Below are 21,390 nucleotides of genomic sequence, written 5' to 3' on the forward strand. Positions count from 1 at the left end.
AAGTTCTTATATATATTTGATAAATTCCCTATCGATAGTGTTGAATTATGGAGAAAGAAATGGCAACCCATTCCAGTATTCTCGCCTGGGAAATCCCATGGACATAGGAGCCTGGTAGACTCTAGTCCGTGGGGTCACAAAAGAGTCAGACACAACTTAGAGACCAAACTACAACAATGTTGAATTCAGAGTCATATTGTTTGTAGAAAGCTTTTTCAGTAAGAAGTACTGTTCTACTTTCAAAATTCACATTCTGTATCATGGTTATTGGGCTTCCCTGATGGCTCAGACAGTAAAGAATCTGCCCAGAATGCAGGAGACCTGAGTTTGATCCCTGGGTTGGGAAGTGCTCTGGAAAAGGGCATGGTAACCCACTCCAGTGTTCTTGCCTGGAGAATCCCCAAAGGCAGATGAGCCTGGCGGGCTACAGTCCATGGGTCTCAAGGAGTCAGACACAAATGAGTAGCTAAGCACACACACACATCATGATTATGATGCTTTAATTCTATTATCTCACTATTTCTTAAAATTGAAGCTACTTTGCAATATTTCTTGTGACCAGAGTCTTTAATAGGTCTGAAAAAGACACTCAAGCAGGCTTGCTGACAGATCTATTTTTATAGGCAAAATGTCACTACGCACAAGAGCAAATGTTAAGATGGCATTAGAATCAAACATAAATTTCCAGTTTATGAGATCCATTCCATTACTATACTCAATACAATATATGAAAACAATAGCCTTTTTTGTGGTTCTCTCTGCATTATTTTATACAGTTATCAATGAATGTCATTTGTCATAGTTATCAATGAATGGAATTGATTCCTTTCCATTTAGTTATTTATGGAATTTTTAAGTGCCCATTTATAATTTTTAATAAAGAAGGGCCTAAAAGCCATACATAGTTACTAACATGACAGATTCAAAAGACAAATTCAAGGGTGCTCCTTATTGCTAGAGAAAACTACAACCATTCCCTGAAGCACTCCTGATGGTCAACAGGAGTAATAATGGTCACAACATTTTGAAATCTTAATATGACCCTAAAGAAAAAGCAATATGAATGTTAAAAGATAGATTACTCTTGCAGGAAAAAATGTAACCTTCCAAGTCTTCCATTGTGTATCTTAACAATTTCCATGAAAAATTATTCCCCATGCACAAAGTTTGAGGAACAATTTTATATAGAAATCTTATCTCTGTGGGATGACATTCATCACACAAAATGCAATGTTTGAAAGTAGAACACACAGTTCACTGGGTACTAACATTCAGAGGACTGTCCTGTGTAGTTACAACCGTTTACACGACACACTGCAATTCAAAAATGGCCGGTGGCCCATGTAACCAGAATATTCTAAGAATTTCAAAAAGAAAGCATAATAGCGATAACTTATCACTAGGCTTAGTGAGACAGGACCAGCTATTTAACAGATATCTAGCAAATCACCTTACAGAGACAGTCTGTTTACTGTGCTAAAGCTTTGGGAAATATATCACTATTACTGTACATTCAGGTCTGAACCAAGAGGAAATCTTGGCGTTTGGCCCTCTGGTTACTTACGTTTTGGAAAGAAACTTGAAAACAAGCAATTCTGAGAGCCCAGACATAATTTTTCAAGTCGCTAGATGTACCATGAAGGATAATTATACATATTAATGTCCACAGTGGGTGTTTCCAATCCTGTTAAGAATTCTCAATCAGATCCATAATAAGAACACTATTATGCAGTTATATAATTTTGTCTCTTGCAGCAGGTCTCTCAACAAGTGAACAGAAATTCGAGAGGATTTACTTTGTATAGCTTTTATGTCATGCTTGGCTACATATCCTAGTGGGTCAAAATACAAATGCATGGAGCCCTTGCCCTGCTCCATTCACCCTGGCCCAGGTACCTGGTCTAAAGAAGGACCAGGCTGGTGAGAAAGGTTGGGGCCCTAAGCACATCCATCTCTGCTGCTGCAGGGGCACAAAGCACACGTCCTGCTAAGCTGCACAGATTTAGTGACCTTTGTTTCTCTGTGGGCATCCTGGAGGTATCACCCATAGTATATGGAGCAACAGTTTACCGTAAATATCAGAAGGAGAGTTAAGAAGCCCTTCTGCTTCTTAAAGCAGATTATGTTCCTTCCCCTTGAATTTTGGAAGACACTCATAAAAGCCCCTAAAGGAAGAAGCAAGAGGAAGAAAAAGAGAAAAAGACAGAAATATATTTATATATATAACTTATATACAAGTTGAAAAAGAAAGTAGTAAAAATCAAAGGAAATCTATAAGCAAAGTAGTCTGTTATATAATGCTCTATGTATCTTGTAGGATTGAACAAAGCAGATATTCAGTTAAAAGCCAATCAGCTACAAGAGGTTTTGTGGTTTATAAAGTATTGTTTCACTTAAAAATATATTTTACCTTAGTAACTATGACTTTAATATGTTGCTGATTCATCAGTAATTAAAAAGTAATATGTCATGTCCTTTATACCTGTGAAGTGGGTTGGAGTCATCTGGAGACTGTTACTATTGGGTTGGCCAAAAAGTTCCTTTGGGTTTTTCCATAACATCTTACAGAAAAACCTGAACTAACTTTTTGGGCACCCCAATACTTTTAGTAGTATAAATTTCTTTGTTGTTGTTGTTCAGCCACTGAGTTGTGCCTGACTCTTTGCAACCCCATGGACTGCAGCATGCCAGGCTTCCCTGTCCTTCACTGTCTCTGTCCACTGAGTCCATGATGCCATCCAACCATCTCATCCTCTGTCACCCTCTTCTCCTGCCATCAATCTTTCCTAGAATCAGCGTCTTTTCCAGTAAGTTTGCTCTTCATATCAGGTGGCCAAAGTATTGGAGCTTCAGCATCAGTCCTTCCAATGAGTATTCAGGGTTGATTTCCTTTAGAATTGACTGGTTTGATCTCCTTGCTGTCCAAGCGACTCTCAAGAGTCTTCTACAACACCACAAGTTTGAAAGCATCAGTTGTTTGGCATTCAGCCTTCTTCATGGTCCAGCTCTCACATCTGTACATGACTACTGGGAAAACCATAGCTTTGACTATACAGACCTTTGTCAGCAAAGTGGTGTCTCTGATTTTTAATATGCTATCTAGGTTGGTCATAGCTTTCCTTCCAAGGAGCAAGTGTTCTGTCAGAACTCTCACCTATAACTCGTCCCTACTCCCCTCCAGTCATTCCTCTACCATCTCAAAAAACCTTTTAAAATACATTAAGGACGAGCATTGGATCATTTTTGAAAATTTTATGGACTTAACCAATTTGACATTTGCTCTTTGTAGATGAGAATCCAAACCAAAATTGGTTGCTATGTTCTGTTCCAAACACTCCTGTGTTCAACATGTTTTTTCTCGGTACTGCTTACCCAGTTTTCTCGCTGCCTCGCCAGTCTGTGTTCATCTTGAGCTGATAAAACCAGGAAGGGAGGATGTATCAGATCCCTTACCAGTCTTCCAGGCAGTACAGCTGCTCAGAGAGCTGAGACCTCCAGTAAACAGCCCTTCTCCTTGCTAAGTGGAGAAGGGCCTGTCCCAACCCCAGGCAGTGCTGGTCAGTCACTTCCCTCTCCACTCTTTAAAAACAAGGTCCTCCTTCAAAGCTGAAGTCATCAAAACAGAAGTATAGATCAATGGAACAGGATGGAAGGCCCAGAAATAAACCCACACCCCTCTGGTGTGCTGACAAAGGTCTTAATCTATGACAAAGGAAGCAAGACTATACAATGGAGAAAAGACAGTCTCTTCAGTAAGTGGTGCCAGGAAGCTGGACAGCTCCATGTGAAAGAATGAAATGATAATATTCTTAAAATTTACAAACAGCTCATGTGTCTCTATATCAAAAACAATCAAACCAAAAAAATGAGCAAAAGACCTAAATAGATATTTCTCCATGGAAGACATACAGATGGCCAAGATATACATGAAAAGATGCTCGACATCACTAAGTATTAGAGAAATGCAAATCAAAACTACAATGAGGTATCATCTCATACCAGTCAGAATGGCCATCATCAAAGAGTCTCCAAACAATAAACACTAGACAGAGTGTGCAGAAAAGGAAACCCTCCTACCCTGTTGATGGGAATGTAAATTGGTACAACCATTATGGAGAGCAGTATGGAAGTTCCTTTCAAAACTAAAAACAGAGCTACATACGATCAAGCAATTCTACTCCTGGTTTTATATCCAGAGAAAACCATGATTCGAAAGGATACGTGCACCCAGCGTTCATTGTTTACAATAGCCAAGATGTGGAACCAACCTCAATGTGGTACATATATACAATGGGATATTCAGTTCAGTTCAGTCACTCAGTCATGTCCGACTCTTTGCGACCCCATGAACTGAAGCACGCCAGGCCTCCCTGTCCATCACCAACTCCTGGAGTTCATTCAAACTCACGTCCATCGAGTACGTGATGCCATCCAGCCCTTCTCCTTCTCCTCCAGTCCCCAATCCCTCCCAGCATCCAAGTTTATCCAGTGAGTCAACTCTTTGCATGAGGTGGCCAAAGTACTGGAGTTTCAGCTTTAGCATCATTCCTTCCAAAGAACACCCGGGACTGATCTCCCTTAGAATGGACTGGTTGGATCTCCTTGCAGTCCAAGGGACTCTCAATAGTCTTCTCCAACACCACATTTCAAAAGCATCAATTCTTCAGTGCTCAGCTTTCTTCACAGTCCAACTCTCACATCCATACATGACCACTGGAAAAAGCATAGCCTTGACTAGACGGTCCTTTGTTGGCAAAGTAATGTCTCTGCTTTTTAATATGCTGTCTAGGTTGGTCATAACTTTCCTTCCAAGGAATAAGACTACTCAGCCATAAAAGGAATGAAATAGTGCCATTTGCAGCACCATGGATGGACCTGGAGATTATCATACTAAGCAAAGTAAATCAGACAAATATCATATGATATTGCTTATATGCAGAATCTAAAAACATGATACAAATGAACTTATTTACAGAACAGGAACACACAGAATGAACTTATGGTGATCAGGGAGAAAGGGTGGATGAGGAGGGATAGACTGGGGATTTAGGATTGTCATGTACACACAGCTGTGTTTCCAATAAATAACCAACCAGGGCCTACTCTATAGCTCGGGAAATTCCGTTCAATATTCTGTAACAAAACAAATGGGAAAATAATTTGAAAAATAATGGACACTTGTATGGGTATAACTGAATCGCTTTGCTGTACACCTGTAACTAACACATTATTGTTAATCAACTATACTCCAAATAAAAATTAAACAAAAGCCGGGTCCTCCAACCTGAGCAACTTACACTATATTCAATTTCTTACCTTTACAAAGGATGTCAGTGTCAGATGGAAGAGCCTTCTGAACAGAATCCTACCTCTTTGAGGAAGAGAAATGTGTTTGCATAAGAGTGAAGATCCAAGCGTTAACTGGAGCACCTTTTCACTTCACTGTGGGTGGTGGTGATGTCACTTACATGCACTGCAGGTGTTCGGCATCCCATGTTTCCGTCATTTTTCTGTTGGTTGGAGAATGTTCCCTATGCAGAGTCTAATGAATATCCAAAGGCAGTCACAACTAAAAGCAGTCTTAAGATACCAGCCGTTTTCTTAAAGTGGGTTCTAGCAGTACAGTTTCATTCAAAAAGAAAGCGTTTCAGCACTAAGAAAAAGGATTCACCATCAGCCACCAAGGCCAATGCTTTTTCTGCTAAAGTGGAAAAATACACATGCCTACTTGGGCCATAGTTTTGGTAAATTATAATACTCTCTCTTATTGTAATTCTAAGTGCTGAAAAGGACTGACTATAATTCTCTTTAACCTTCTCATGTTAGAAAAAACTCAGGTTCTACAAGGTTAGCTAACCTCCTTGACCTGACTTGGTTGGTCCAAAGTCAGGGACTTAAAATCTGTTTCTGAAGCCCAGTTCATTGTTCTGTCTTTCCCCAGGACACTGCCTTTAAAAAAAAAAAAAAAAAAAAAACTTTTTGTTTCATATTGCAGTATAGCCAGTTAACAATGTTATGATAATTTCAGGTGGACTGCAAAGGGATTCAACTATACATATACATTGTATGTGTATCCCTATACATGTATCCATTCTCCCACAAACTCCCCTCCATTTCAGGCTGTCACATGACACTGAGCAGAGTTCCCCGTGCTATACAGTTGGCCCTTGTTGGTTATCCACTTTAAATGTCTAGTGTGTACATGTCCATCCCAAGCTCCCTAACTATTCATTCCCCTGATCTTTCCTCCTGGCAACCATAAGTGTGTTCTCTGTCTTTGAGTCTGTTCTATAAATAAGTTCATTTGTATCATGTGTTTTTAGTTCAGGTATAAGGGATGCCATACAATGCTTCTGCTTCTCTGTCTGATTTATTTCACTCAGAATGACAATCTCTAGGCCCACCCATGGTGCTGCAAATGATATTATTTCATCTTTAAAAAGTTGTCTTCCTCCACCCAGTCCCCCTTTAGCCTGCAGTTCTCCTTGTGAGAACTTAACTTTATCTACCATTCAAAAGAATTAAATGGATCGACCTCAGAATAAGTAGCTTATAACAAGCACAATGGAAAGTTCCGGGTCATCAGTTCTTGTCTTATGAACAAGAAGGAGGACTTGTAGGGATTTTTAAAGACGAATCAAGAAAGCAAGTGATTGAAGCCTCACTAGGAAGTATTCACACTTTCCATCAGCTGCAATAGGTTTTGGCAGTGTCACTAACATCCTTTACGTTTGTCCTGACCATGTGAAACACAGTGTATTTAAATTACCAACAAAATCTTGACAACATAGACTCTCTGTCAGTTGATTAAAGTGTGCTAACAAGCATGCCATTTGCTGAGTCACGCTGGGAGGCTGGATGACTGGGTCTCCTTGTACATTCAGCAGTGGGAACATGCCCTTCCTGTACAGCACAGCCAGAAATGCTGAACAAGCTGCAAAGGACAAGGTTAACCTTGGCCTTCTGGCATCTTGCCTTTCTCCAGGGAAATGAAGAACATGGAGAGAACAATTGCAGTACAAGGTGAAGAAAACAGTAGATTCTTCTTTTTTTTTTCTTTAAGTGGTGAATGAAAGGTTCCTCAAGGAAGAGGTTAGCCCAAAAAAGAGATCAGTAGCCCCTCATATTTCAAGGTAAGTGTTCCCAACAGGTGTAGGTACTTTTCAAAATGCACAGATTCAAGAAAATAATTTGAGTTACTAAGCAGAGCTAGAGCTTACCATGATCATCAGGCTGAAGAGTAGACCCCCAACCAAGTTGCAAAGGATTCTGCTCTGGAACTTATCACCAGCTGTGTTTGTTTGTTTTTCTAACAGGTGAAAAATGCAGCTGCCAATGTACTCAGGGAAACATGGCTAATTTACAAAAATACAAAGCTAGTAAAAAAGATAGATCATGCAAAAGTCAGAAAACATCAACGGAAATTCTTGCAAGCTATTCATCAGTAAGTACCATTCTTCACTTTCATTCTGCATTGGTATCTCTGGTTTTTAATTCTTGCACCTACTTATTCTTCTTTCATGCAAGAGTGAAAAAGAGAACATTATCATGTTTGTTCCCAGAAGACATTTTTTGGCATTTTAATAATTCCATAAATTTTCTTAGAATTTCATTTGTCAGTTCATTTTATGATGAAAAATCATTTATTATTGGGCGAATAGCCACATAATATATTAATTAAAGTGTCTATTCAGTTTCTCTTTTTAAATAGAAGGAATAATTTCAGTTAAAATCTTATTTTTACATTTATTTATTCATACAGTTTGCTCTAAGATGTTTAGTTTGTATCTAGTACAAAACCTTGAAAGAAATTTAACATTTTATGATCTACTTGGATTTTTTTAACATACTGCCAACATCTTTATATGAAGGTAGTACATGCAATTGATTTAATACTTGAATTTTTAAATTAGTTTTTAATTAGGATTTGGGGGATTTTCTATATGCTATGTGTTCATTATTGATTTTAGAGTTCCTATAGGCCTTGCGCTCTTCTGTCATTATTCAGACTTTATCCAAGCCACGGTTACTCAATTTGTCTAAGTCATTCATACCATTTTATTGTTATACCATCATAGGCTTTAAAGTACACATCTCTATCTAGTAAGTTTCCATGATAATTTGAAAGCACCAGGTCTTTCTCCCCCAGGCTGGCAGCATCGTTACCGTAAGTACATTATGTGGGTGTCAGCTGTGATGTCATGCAGCCTTGATCTTAATGCCATTTCCATATGGAGAAGGGCAGATGCATCACATTGGTGGGTCAGAAAACTGGCTTTTCTCAGGCAGCCTACCAGGGTAATCATGGAAAGGTAGGTAAATACTAGGTATCCAGATTAGAGAGTGAGATGTATTTTCTCAGAGCTAATTAGCACAGAGACAGGAAGTTTTGAGGTTGAAGTTTTCATTTTACTTATTTAGCTAATTCATATGTATATTACACTTACATTCTGTGGGAAATCACCAAGCATTCATCTCTACCTTTCCACCGGCCCATCCACTGCCCTTTTTAAGGAGGTAACACTGAAAATGTGGAATGTGTCTATGTCTATAGACATACATGAATTTCTACAGAAATTGCTCCCTTCCCTAATGAAAATAAAATCCAAGAACCCAAGCTCTAAAATAGGAGGTTCTGCACACGCGGCGGAGTAGCTGGTCTTCACTGCCGTCTTAGCAATCCACACGGGTCCTTTCCCTCACTGCCACCAGCCCCAGAGTGACCTTATTTCTGCTTCAGCTCTGTAACTTGACTGGACACACACAACTATGCATTTTCCACATTACAAAGAAAAGAATGTTAAGGTAGTACTCTTTCCAAGTCTGGGCGAAGAAGAAAAGTGAAAGAGAGGAACATTGTATGAGACCCAGCTCCCAAGCAGGAACTTGCTTCCTCGAGTCATAGCTACCTTTAAAGCTAGGCACCACACCTGGACTGCTCACCGACACATCTTGATTTCTTGAGGCTTAGACTTAAGAGAGTGGGTCCCCTGAGCGATGCTAAGCTTTCACCTCCCCCTCAAGAGTCACCTGGTAAACTTTCCTGGTAGAGTGATCGTTCCTACATGCCCCCCCAAACCATACAACACAGTAACCTCAGCGTTCATACAAGAGGTACACATGGCATACTGCGGAGAGTTCTTTCTTTGTACTTGAATGTTTCGATACTAACCTATTTTGTTCGGATCTATTAAAAAGAAAACTTACCTTTGTGGTTGTGAGAAGTTGTAGTATCCTGGGATGAAAGGATGAGAGGTGACGTGGAATTGAGCCAGTGGGTCAGTCTCTGGGTTCAGCAATCACACATCCCATTTCCTCTGGGATTGTGTTAGTGTCCCTTCCTGCTAGTGTACCATGTCTCCAGTATATAATGAAATGTGACACTTGCCTTTGATGGCATTGATAAACTTTCATAGAACTGAAACAAATAAATGCTTTGACAATTTTCCTCATAATTATGTAGCCATATATAAATGGTGGTTATTCATATATTTATAAAAGTTTGTCATAGACCTCTTAAGCTCAGAATACATTCACACTCAAAACGTTGGGGGACAACTTAGGGATATCCATTGTAAAATTTTTTTCAACTTTGCTATAGGTTTGAAAATTCCTATAATAAAAAGGCAAAAAAATATTTGGGGAAACTAAGTATAAAAGCTGTTCCTAAGCGATTGGTATACTGCCACAAGGCGTATTGACCTGATGTGAAGGGTTTCATGGTGTAGGTGTCATGTGTCTTTCAGCACGCTGCCTTTGGGCAGAGGAAGCCACAGGTGATTCTTCTGCTTCTTTCAGACATTTCTCATTGTTTCTTCTGTAGCTGTGTGTACTTCTAAAGCAGATGAGCTTCAAGCAACTCAAAGATAAATTGTTTTGTAAATTAGTCTTGGGACTATGGGGTTTCCTTTGATGTGGGAGGGTCCTTACAACTTTGTGAAAAGTAGACGGGCTGGGTGGGGCTAGATTATTCTAATTATGCATAATTACCTTTCATTTGAACTTAGTGAAGTCATAAAGGAAAGCACACAGGGCTCGATTCCTACGGGCATGGCCTTTACTGCCTTCACTGCCCAGCCTTGTCCATCAGCAGCGGGGGCAATATGACCTTGCCAGTTGAGGGAAAATGTACCCATTCATTCACTAGAGCTCTCCTGGCCTCTGCTCTCCTCTGATTTGTCCTGAGAGCTTTGCAGTAGCTCTGTCCCCTCTACCAGCCTCCTCTGTCTCAGCTCTCCTTCTCTTTCCCAAGCCTCATGGCCTCTCTCCCGGACGCAGGACTTTCTAGTCTCTGATGGATGCCTAACTCTGCAGGCCTGTGTCCTCTTTTTAGGACCCTGTCTGTCTTTGGGGATCATCACTTAGTGCCATGAAGCATTCTGTTTCTGTAACTTTTACCACTTTCTCTGGTATCAACTTTACAGCTTCTCATTCTTACGTCTCAGCTAGAGACTCATCAATTAACATGCACTTGTCTCAAAGCCAAAAAGCCAATAATTTCTATAACAGAGAGAGTTAGATTACCCACCTTTCAGAAAACCAGGCTTCCCAATAGCCCCGACTTGGAAAAGATGTATCCCCTCCAAAAAAAGTGTAATCCTATTGTTTAGAGTAGTATCCATTTAACTATATCCTATTCACACTAGGCAAAAACATCTCCTATTTTACTTGAATGTCACTTTTCAAAGAGGCCAAGACAACTTGATCCAAGTTCTTCCTTCCGAACTCTAGTTCTGGAGGAAGCTATGTGCTTTCAGGTGGGGGAGTACAGTAGCAGTGCAGAAGGGTGGTGACGTAATGGAATAGTGTTTCTCTTTGATCAATATGCCCAAATCCTGCAGAATCTTGACAGGACCTTCCAGCTAGCGAATCGAGCCCCCTGTGCACACTGAACTCCACTCTGTGTTGTTTTGTTCCAGAATATTTTACAGTTTCTTTTCTTTTGTTTTGTCTTTTTATTTCAACAAAATGAAACATAGAGCGCGGAAGTAAGTTGTGTGAGCCGCTCCTTTCAGCATTTGCAGAATTTCCTGCCGGCTGCATGCATCCAAGCGGATCCTCTATTGTGAATTTTAGTAGTCTGATTGCTGCTGTGGAAATGTGTTCCGAAATCATGATATTTTCCTGTGATAAGTGAAGTTCACAAGGAAGAAATCAACATATGTTTCTTATTCTTCTTTTGGGGTGGGGGGAGAAGTAAAATACACGTCTGCATGTTACCTTTTATTCTGGCAGCTGCAGCTTACGCAGGCTTTTCGTACCAATTCTACTTTTCAGGCAGTCTAAGCGGCAACACGGCAAGATGATTTAAGTTCAAGGCTACTCTACATCAGCTTTCCAGATTAGCAGAAAATAAAATGGGCAAAATTCTACTGTCAGAGGCACAATAGAGTTAGCCAAGAGAAGTATGTTGTGTGGAAGGGGAAGCACCCGCCTCAGCCAGGGGCCCAGCACTGGCCCTGCTAGCAGGCTTGCAGAGCTCAGAACTGTGCTGTCCTGACCCAATGCTGGAGACTTCCTATCTGGTGGTCCCAAACTTCGAGTCATTCATGTGCCAACTCTGCTATGACTTCCCTAAATTTGAAAAAAAAAAAAAAAGCTTGATATAAATCCCTGTCATAAATGGATTTAAAAATATGTCACTCCCAGCAAGGAGAGAGAGGTAATGGTAAACTGGTTGACAACTGAGCCACTGGTATTGAACTCAAGCCACAAGCTGTTGCCTGCAGAGAGCTCTGAGCTGAGATTCTGCTCCCTCTTTTAAAAAAAAAAAAAAGGAGGGGGAAGAGCAGGTGTTAGGAGATAAAAACAGGATAGGACTAGCCTGGGAGATTTTTCTTATAATAATTCAAGAATTGGAAGAGAATTAAAGGGAATAACTCTCTCTCCATCTGGTTTAGTGTTCTTTAATGTCTTGCTTGAGTATCACTTAGTCATCTAGAACACCTCCATTGGTATAAATCCAGCTCTTCAGAAAGAAAATCCCAATCTAACACTCTTCTTTTCACACACAAAGAAACTGAATGTCAGGTTAGGGCCAAGGAGCACAGGGTCTGTGTCTGATACTCATACATTTCTCTAGAATGACCCACACCTGTTTGAAGTTGGTTTGCTTGTGTTTGGGTTTTTTTTTTTTTTTTTTTTTACTCTTTTTAAAAGGCACACATCAAGAACTGCAACCCTTTTAAGTACTTAGAGAGAAACATTTCTCAACAACATATTAGATTTAAATATGTGTTTGTAGATTTCTTTTAGACTAAAACATATTCCATTACTATAATAGCATAAAAAGGAGCCAGTTAAATTAGTTCCAAGTCTTCTAATAAAGAAACACATAGTCACAATCACAAGATCTGACCTTAACCTGTTTGAGATTGGTAAAGACCGTGTCGGAAGCAGGTGTCACTTAAATGCTCACTGGCAGGAGGAGCTATCTTTTCACTCTGGACAGATTTGGTGGCATATTGAAGATCCATATTTCAGAACAAAAATCACTGAGCATCGTGAACATGTGTTACAGAAATCTCCCTGGCAGTAAAATCTTGCCCTGTGAATTTTTGTATCCCTTCTAGCCAATTACCTTTCATTTAAATTGGGAAATAATCAAGAATACATGCTCCAGCATTAACACTATACTTTGTAAAATGACTTGTCACCAGAGTAATAAGGTTAGCATGGGTTTTCACAAAGTACATCAGAGACCTGCTTCTCTTGGAGCATGGCTTTGAATTGTTGACTTAAAGAGCAATAGACTGCTTTTCTCTGGTTGGAAAATCTTAATTTCTTGCTAGGTAATGAGCACTGAATAAATATTTGTTGAAATATTACTGTCACTCAGTTACAGTATAGTAAGTACTCATTCAGAATTTTAAAAAAAAGGTTTTATGACTGTCAATCAGATATACTCAATGTTATTTAAAAGTTTCTAAAAGTAACTTTACAAGTAGAAGAGATACCATCTGTCAGACATTCGAATTGTCCTGTGACTTTTATCTACAATAAAAAAAATGAAGGGAAATTCTCCCAAGGAAATGGTCTGGCTTCCCTTCAAATTCAGTGGCAGTGTAAAAGTCAAGTGAAATAAATACAATGAAGAATAAGAGAATTATGTATTTTGAGTTATCTTGCTGCTGGTTGAATAAAAGTTTTCTTGTTGCTAATGAGAATCTCACTTATCACTGTGTTTCATCAGGTTCAAATACCTAACCCAATCCATTTCAGACTAAACAGGGCTAACACCTGTATCTAGTCACGTAGACATAGGAAGGTGCTCATGCGCCAACACTGATAAAATTCCTGTTGCTTTGCATATTTCTTCCTATGTCTATTTGTCACGATACTGGGGCTTTAAGGAATGTTTTGGCTTTTCTCATATGGTTAAATCCTTATGAGCCTTTCTCAATTCAACTTTGACTCCCTGGTAAATAGTTGTCCTAAGGACACCTTATCTGTTTCTCTCTCCCTTCCTTTTTGCGGTGTTGGGGAAGCATGCTTCTCATTGTACCAGATACATAACCAATTGGGACTTTACCCTCAAATATTCAAGGCATTATCCATGCAGTTATTTGCTCTTGTCAATTTTGTGCATGCTCTTTGGAAGGCTTATGATAGTCGCAGAAAAGAAAAAAAAAAAAAAAACTTTCTGACTTCAGATTCTGTCTTTTAGATTGAGGAGTGTAAAAATGGAGCAGAGGAAGCTGAACGACCAGGCGAACACCTTGGTGGACCTGGCGAAGGTGAGCTTGGGGTCTCAGCCCCCATATTCACACCTGTTGGAGCTAACCCCTGCAGAGAAAACAGTACCACTTCAGGAGGTGGCCCCTCCAAAGACATTTAACCAATCAAACCGGCAGAACTTACCAACGTGACGGCCCTGCTTAGAAGAATTCTTCTAAGACTCTTGCTTAGTGTGCACTTTCCCTCTACACATTCTAAAAGCTTCGCTGCTTACAGGAATTTGAAGTTCAGTTAGAAATATAAATAAGCTATGAGACAATACCTTTGGGATGCTTATATATAGCTTAGTCTCATCCCTATGAGAGCAGAGCCAGATCTTGGGTTTTACTATGAGGTTCAAGGCTAAATGGGCTTCCCTTCTGGCTCAGCTGGTAAAGAATCTGCCTGCAGTGTGGGAGACCTGGGTTCAGTCCCTGGTTGGGACAATCCCCTGGAGAAGGGAAAGGCTGCCCACTCCAGTATTCTGGCCTGGAGAATTCCGTGGACTGGGTAGTCCATGGGGTTGCAAAGAGTCAGACATGACTGAGCGACTTTCACTTTCAAGGCTAAATATAACTCATTAATAAATCTTTTTTTACCTATTTTAAACAACTGGCTTTCTGTCCTGTTCCATTGATCTATATGTCTTCACACTACTTTTTAAAAGTACATTAATAGTCCCCAATTCTTATATTACATTTAGATGTTTTATCTGGTTTATTTTGGTTGTTCCTTTCAAGTGAACTGTACTTCAAAATATGAATATTTTTCAACAATGACGACATTCCTTTCAATGTTCTAAATTTTAAAGGAGGCATTAGAACAGCATTTATGTATGTGTTGAGCCTGTTAACATGAATGCTTTGAAAGAGGCAGTTCTCAGTCAGACCTGTGTTCTGCTCTTTGTTTGCTGTAACAACTATGTCCTTTACAAGGGCCCCATCATATTCTTCAAAAATTATACCTATTTGTCCTAGAGTCATTAATTAAATTCATTTTAGTGTATATCAGTTCAGTTCATTTGCTCAGTTGTGTCTGACTCTTTGCAACCCCATGAACTGCAGCACACCAGGCCTCCCTGTCCATCAGTAATACATACTGTATAAATATGTTAGAGTGGAATATTTGATATCTTACAAATAGAAGTGAAGTATTTAGTGACTTACCCCTAGGAGTAAGATTTACATCTATTCATGGCAAATAGATGGGGAAACAGTGTCAGACTTTATTTTGGGGGGCTCTAAAATCACTGCAGATGCTGACTGTAGCCATGAAATTAAAAGACGCTTATTCCTTGACAGGAAAGTTATGACCAATCTAGACAGCATATTCAAAAGCAGAGACATTACTTTGCCAACAAAGGTCCGTCTAATCAAGGCTATGGTTTTTCCAGTGGTCATGTATGGTTTTGAGAGTTGAACTATAAAGAAAGCTGAGTGCCAAAGAATTGATGCTTTTGAACTGTGGTGTTGGAGAAGACTCTTGAGAGTCCCTTGGACTGCAGGGAGATCCAACCAGTCCATCCTAAAGGAAATCAGTCCTGGCTGTTCACTGGAAGGACTGATGCTAAAGCTGAAACTCCATTACTTTGGCTACCTGATGCAAAGAACTGACTCATTTGAAAAATCAAAAACTGATTCCTAGCATCTCTCCTGATGCTAGGAAAGATTGAAGGCAGGAGGAGAAGGGGATGACAGAGGATGAGATGGTTGGATGGCATCACCGACTCAGTGGGGTAAACTCCGGGAGTTGGTGGTGGACAGGGAGGCCTGGCATGCTGCGGTCCATGGGGTCACAAAGAGTCGGACACGACTGAGCGACTGAACTGAAGTGAACCCCTAGGAGATCATGTATTGTTCATTTAAGCTGGGCAGCACATATATATGAGGCCTGAAGATGTGCTCAACTAATATTTACACCCGTGGTTCTCAGTGGGACACATTGTGAACAAAGAAGGAGCAGGTTCTTATTATCGCTCCTAGATCGAATGATAAAAGAAATTGGGTATATTTATGAAAAAATAAAAGAGGTCACTTGAAAATAATATATATAATATATATCGTTTCACTATAATATATACTATTATACATAATAAATATACTCTTGAAGTAAAATTATATATCTGTGAGGCAAGATGCTGTGTCTTTCAGTTACTTCTTTAGTGCCATGCTTATTATTATTGCAGACTGTCCATGACATAAAGAGATTAGTATTTGCTGAATGAATAGTCTCACGTAGTCTCAAGACTGTATAGTAAACATAGAGTTAATGAACTGTCTTCCTGGCCAAACCCAGGAAGGTTTGCCTGTGTTCTGAACAGTAACTTCCTTATTCAGTAAGTTCATTTATCATCACTAAGGGGTTGTTAAACAGGATAAAAACACGTATTATAGAGGGAAATATGATAGGAGAGCAGGCTTAGCCATACAGGTCTGAGGCTTGGGAAAGGCTGCAGTGGGTTAAGGTTAATGTCGCCAGCCTTCCTTTCTTGATCACCTTCTTCCCTCTCTGGTTCTGAGCTGGTCAGCACTGAAGTCTTCTTTCCCTGTCTCTTGTCTCCCTATTTCCAGAACTATAACTGGGAGTCAGTTATGAATACCCTCTGATCAGGACAACCAGTTGCAAAGTTCACTAGGACACTGAAAACATTTTCATATTTCAAACCACTTAGTTCTAATTAAGCCATAGCTAACAAGGTGGATTGGTAACTTTAGTATCTCCTCTAACATTTATTTTCTCGCTGCTGCTGCTGCTAAGTCACTTCAGTCGTGTCCGACTCTGTGCGACCCCATAGACAGCAGCCCACTAGGCTCCCCCGGTCCCTGGGATTCTCCAGGCAAGAACACTGGAGTGGGTTGCCAGTTCCTTCTCCAATGCATGAAAGTGAAAAGTGAAAGTGAAGTCGCTCAGTCGTTTCCAACTCGTAGCGACCCCATGCACTGTAGCCCACCAGGCTCCTCCATCCTTGGGATTTTCCAGGCAAGAGTACCAGAGTGGGGTGCCATTGCTAGTTATCTGTAAAAATTCTATTTGACCCAAAGGAGAGCCTATAATTTGGAACATAAGGCAGCAAAAAGATATTTAGGCATTTTTAATTGCTTTAAGTTACTAAATTACTCGATCAAATCAGTTTGTCCTAAGCTTCATTCATATTCCAGTCAAAATGTCTGCTATATCCCAATACCATCTGCAATATTATATGTTGTTCTTTAAAATCAGCTTGTTTTTAACAATCAGACTTACCCTAATTAGTATTACATGTTACATAATGAATTTGACATGCTAACTTTTCTAACAACCCTTAAAATATATACATAAATATAAAATCAAAACATGTTTGTCTCTCCACACACCACTTAAAATCCTTGGACATACCACCAGCAATACCTGCACACCATTTTCTGCAACTGAATCAAATTAATTCCTACGATCTTACTTTTCTAAGCCCTGGCATTGAACAAACACACCAAATTTGTTTGGCCAGGTCACGTGTTCAGTTAGCTGACACCCCTGTTGCACTGCAAGTTGCCAAAAGGAGACCAGCCCTCAAGCTCTGATAGCTGGCTAGTCTGCTTCCAGGGCAAGTGTAATTAAACCTTCATTCTTTGTCTCTCTGTTCTTCTCACTCCTGTTTTCTAGACTCAGAACATCATGTATGACATGATTTCCGACTTAAATGAAAGAAGTGAAGACTTTGAGAAGAGGATCGTTACCCTGGAAACGAAGTTAGAGACTTTGATTGGTAGCATCCATGCCCTGCCTGGGCTCATAAGCCAAACCATCAGGCAGCAGCAGAGAGACTTCCTCGAGGCTCAGATGGACAACTACGCCAAGCACGTCCCCTACGACGCTGAGCGGTCCCGGTCCTCGTCCAGGAGGCGGCGGTCCTCCTCTACAGCGCCACCAACTTCATCAGAGAGTAGCTAGAAGAGAATCAGTTAACCACAAAATAAGACTTTTTGCCATCATATGGTCAATATTTTAGCTTTTATTGTAAAGCCCCTATGGTTCTAATCAGCGTTATCCGGGTTCTGATGTCAGAATCCTGGGAACCTGAACACTAAGTTTTAGGCCAAAATGAGTGAAAACTCTTTTTTTTTCTTTCAGATGCACAGGGAATGCACCTATTATTGCTATATAGATTGTTCCTCCTGTAATTTCACTAACTTTTTATTCATGCACTTCAAACAGACTTTACTACTACATTATATGATATATAATAAAAAAAGTTAATTTCTGCACACATTTGGTCACTCGACATTTCTAAAGGCTTACTTTTCACATTATTTTCAAGGTAAAATGATTGATTATCATCTAACGCACTTTGATCATTTTTATTTCCGAAAGTTTGGCCAGGCAGAAGTCTTTCAATTATTCCATACCTCGTCACTAAGATTTTCTCTCATTATGAAATATTATAGTCAAAACTGTTTGACCCAGCCAGTTTACCATTCTTTGAGTTCACATGTCATGTCTATTTAATTTTGTTTCCAAGTTATGTGGAAAGTGAGACTGTTACATCAAAACCTATAATATGAACTAGGACACCGATGCTTTCAAGAATTATTTTATTCCTAGTTTATCAGAAAATTTGCTTGAAGAAAGTATCAAGGTACACCACTGTATACCAACTAATGATGCAGAATTTTAGATGTAAACTACTTATTTCATCTTTCCCCATGGATTTATTATGAGAGGCCCATGGTTCACTCTGTTTGCATTATATACATACATGTTCATATACATTTGTGGTTGCATAGCTTCTAATAGCATAATCAACATAAATGAGCATAACTCTAGCAAATGGTCGGTCTGTACTCTTGGTCTGTGGTTACATGTTTGGTACCGGGAAGTGAATGCCACCTGCTAAATTTCAAAAGTTTTAGCACGCTTGTTTCACAGCTGTTAAGATCAGTTTCTGTGAAAAGGAACTCAATATTTATTGGTGCAAATACATCTCTTTCCAGAATTACTCTAAAAATCCACTGGGTTTGGGAAAACCACCTTTGAGGTAATAGTAGTTTGGATTTCCTTAACCTGGTAGTCTCTAGAGCCTAGGAAGAGCTGGCAGGGGTAACATGATAAAAATCAGGCTTCACTTGGACAACTCTGAAACCAGCCCTCTCAGGCTGGCTTACACCCAAAAAAGACTCCTTCATTTTCAGAGAAGTCTGCCTTTACCCTCCCCCCCTTGATTCTACACAGCACCCTTTGGTGTCTGCCCTATGAGATAGCCTCCAAGTGTTTTTCTTTACACAACACTAGAGCTACATATTCATCAGCTTGCATAGTTCAATGAATAAAATCACTTTCATAACTATTTTCCGTAATTGATGCAAAAATTAAAACGTTTCCATTCAAGATCAAGGACGTAAAAGTATGATTCCTTCAGACTGCGTGAGAATCACTTACCATTTATTACTCAAGCAGAGTGACTGAAAATAAAGCTCTTTCACACACCTTATATATTTCAGTGTAGAATGAAGACAAGGCTTGCAAATAAGTAAAAGTATTAGAGTACTGCTTATAGGAACAAACTGCTGAGTTAAATGAACTTAAGATTCCTACTCCAGTAGGATTTCTACTTCATGGATGAGATAAAAGTTTATTTTGGGTAGCATACAAAAATACATCAAGTATTTGGTATAAACACTGGATATAAGGAAGAGAGAAATTGTGAAAAAATGATTAATTCTTGTGATTCTTGCAGTTAGTTCTTATCTAGTCTACCTCTGTGACTAAAAACCATAATAGCAGATAATTAAGCTTAATTATCACTTTACTGATCAATTAGCACCACCTTCCCAGAATACTAGAAGGCAAGGGCAAAAATAATATACTGTTCCTCTTTTTGAAGAAGAGAGCAGAGAAATGAGTTTTAATTTAGATTTCATTGCCTGGTGTTTGTTCACCGGCTCCATTAATTGTCCCTCAAGGAGGATGTCATTTAATTCATCTTTTCCTGTTTATGCAAAGTATATACAGACCAGACATCATTAAACAAAAGTGTATGGTCTTTTGTTTCTGTATTTTAAATAATACCAAACATCCACAATTTGGAAGAGGAGGCAAGAACCCATCTGTTGCATAGAATTCGTGGTCAGTGATCTGTTGAATGAACATAACTCTACCTGATGGTACCAAGCCTTCCCCCACATGGCATTGAACATGAAACAAGATCCTCTGAGGAGACCTTAGATTAGTCTTTAGTGAGCTCTATAACTTGCTCTAGATTACATTCTTGTTTTCACAAATTTCTAATGATAACTGAATGTGTTACACTTCGACCTACCATGCCCTAGCCTCTCTTCTCTACAGCCAATGGCAGAACATACAACCACCACTGATCATTGTGAACTACAACAGCACCACCTTCCTCAATACTTTTATTCATTTCCCCTACTTATACACAGTGTCATGAGTTAGCCACTAGAAAGAAGATTCCATGCTCTTAAAAAATCATCAACCAAAGTCATAACAGGTAGTAGATCTAGAAAATTTTATATGCTTTCTCCCTAATGTCACCTCCACTGGCAACTGTTTTGCCAGAGACTCTCCATCAAAGCATCTGCAATAATCAAATAATTCTATTCCAAAACAATATGGAAATTGGGATAAAAATCTGTTGGTTGGGTTGCAGTCAAATCTTGAAAGATGGATTGAAGTTTTACAGCCCTGTTATTCAACTTTGCCCAGTCTTGAGAAGTAGAATGAAAAAATGGAAAGAGGAGGTTAAAAGTCAGAACTGGGTTTAGAACTGAATTCTTGCTAGTTCTGTGTACTTAAGCACCCTTAATCCTTCTGAGCCTCCTTTTCTCCTTTTTCTCATCTACAAAATGAGTATAAGAAGATACAGATATCAGTGGAGCTCTGTAAATCCTAGCATCTATCTTAACAAATGATGGTAGGTATTTTTAAATGTTATTTACAATATAACGCAACAAATATCAAACATCCCATTGCCTATCTTTTAAACTTTTAATACCTCATAGTAAAGGTTATGAATACTTCCACTCACCTAATTAATTCTTACAACAAGTTCCTGGACTATGAATTCATTTATTGATTTCCTGGTCCTGTAACTCTTTTTTTTTAAGTGATCCTAAAATGTGTGTCTGTGTGTGTGTGCTTGCTGAGTTGCGTCTGACTCTGCGACCCCATGGACTGTACCAGGCTCCTCTGCCTATGGAATTTTCTAGGCAAGAAATACTGGAGTAGATTGCCATTTCCTACTCCAGGAAATCTTCCCAACCCAGGGAATGAACCCATGTCTCTTGTGTCTCCTGCCTTGGCAGGCGGATATAAATAGCATATATATGCTTTTTGTGGTTCTGTCCTGTTCTTTCTTCTTGCCTTCCCACAGAATCTCTTCATAAATATGATCCAGAAATGTAGATAATGCTTGTGCCTTGTGCTTAGGATTTGGAAACTTGATTAGGGGTGTGCTGGTGGGCTCCACCAAGACTTAGACCAAAACCATGCCTTTAGTTCAGGAGCCTTAACATAGTTCTCCCTGTCTGTGTAACCCTCCCTGAAACAGTGTGTGCATTCTAGCAAAACTGTCAAGTCAATCTATTCAGAGAAAATTAGCAAACTGGTTGTTTAACAGATAGTGTCCTGGAAGACGTGCGGCTTGGAGCATCAAAAGGCATGACACGAGCAACGCCTCTCCTC

The 21,390-nt window shown here is 39.5% G+C and overlaps 1 protein-coding gene across 3 annotated transcripts in view; it reads left to right on the forward strand.

Moving 5' to 3' along the window:
* KCNN2 (potassium calcium-activated channel subfamily N member 2) overlaps positions 1-17,976 on the forward strand; it is a 515,917-nt gene extending 497,941 nt beyond the window's left edge. For 2 of the 3 annotated variants that reach the window (XM_027552615.1, XM_027552616.1), the window contains exons 10-13: positions 7,317-7,444; positions 10,980-10,988; positions 13,667-13,736; positions 17,356-17,976. In XM_027552615.1, coding sequence (XP_027408416.1) covers positions 7,317-7,444; positions 10,980-10,988; positions 13,667-13,736; positions 17,356-17,643 — 495 coding nt within the window. In that variant the 3' untranslated portion in view covers positions 17,644-17,976. The remainder of the gene's footprint in view (positions 1-7,316; positions 7,445-10,979; positions 10,989-13,666; positions 13,737-17,355) is intronic. The other variant, XM_027552617.1, reaches the window with a different exon arrangement.
* Positions 17,977-21,390: the final 3,414 nt, after the last annotated feature.

This window comes from Bos indicus x Bos taurus, chromosome 10 (assembly GCF_003369695.1).
Source record: "Bos indicus x Bos taurus breed Angus x Brahman F1 hybrid chromosome 10, Bos_hybrid_MaternalHap_v2.0, whole genome shotgun sequence".
Lineage (NCBI taxonomy): Eukaryota > Metazoa > Chordata > Mammalia > Artiodactyla > Bovidae > Bos > Bos indicus x Bos taurus.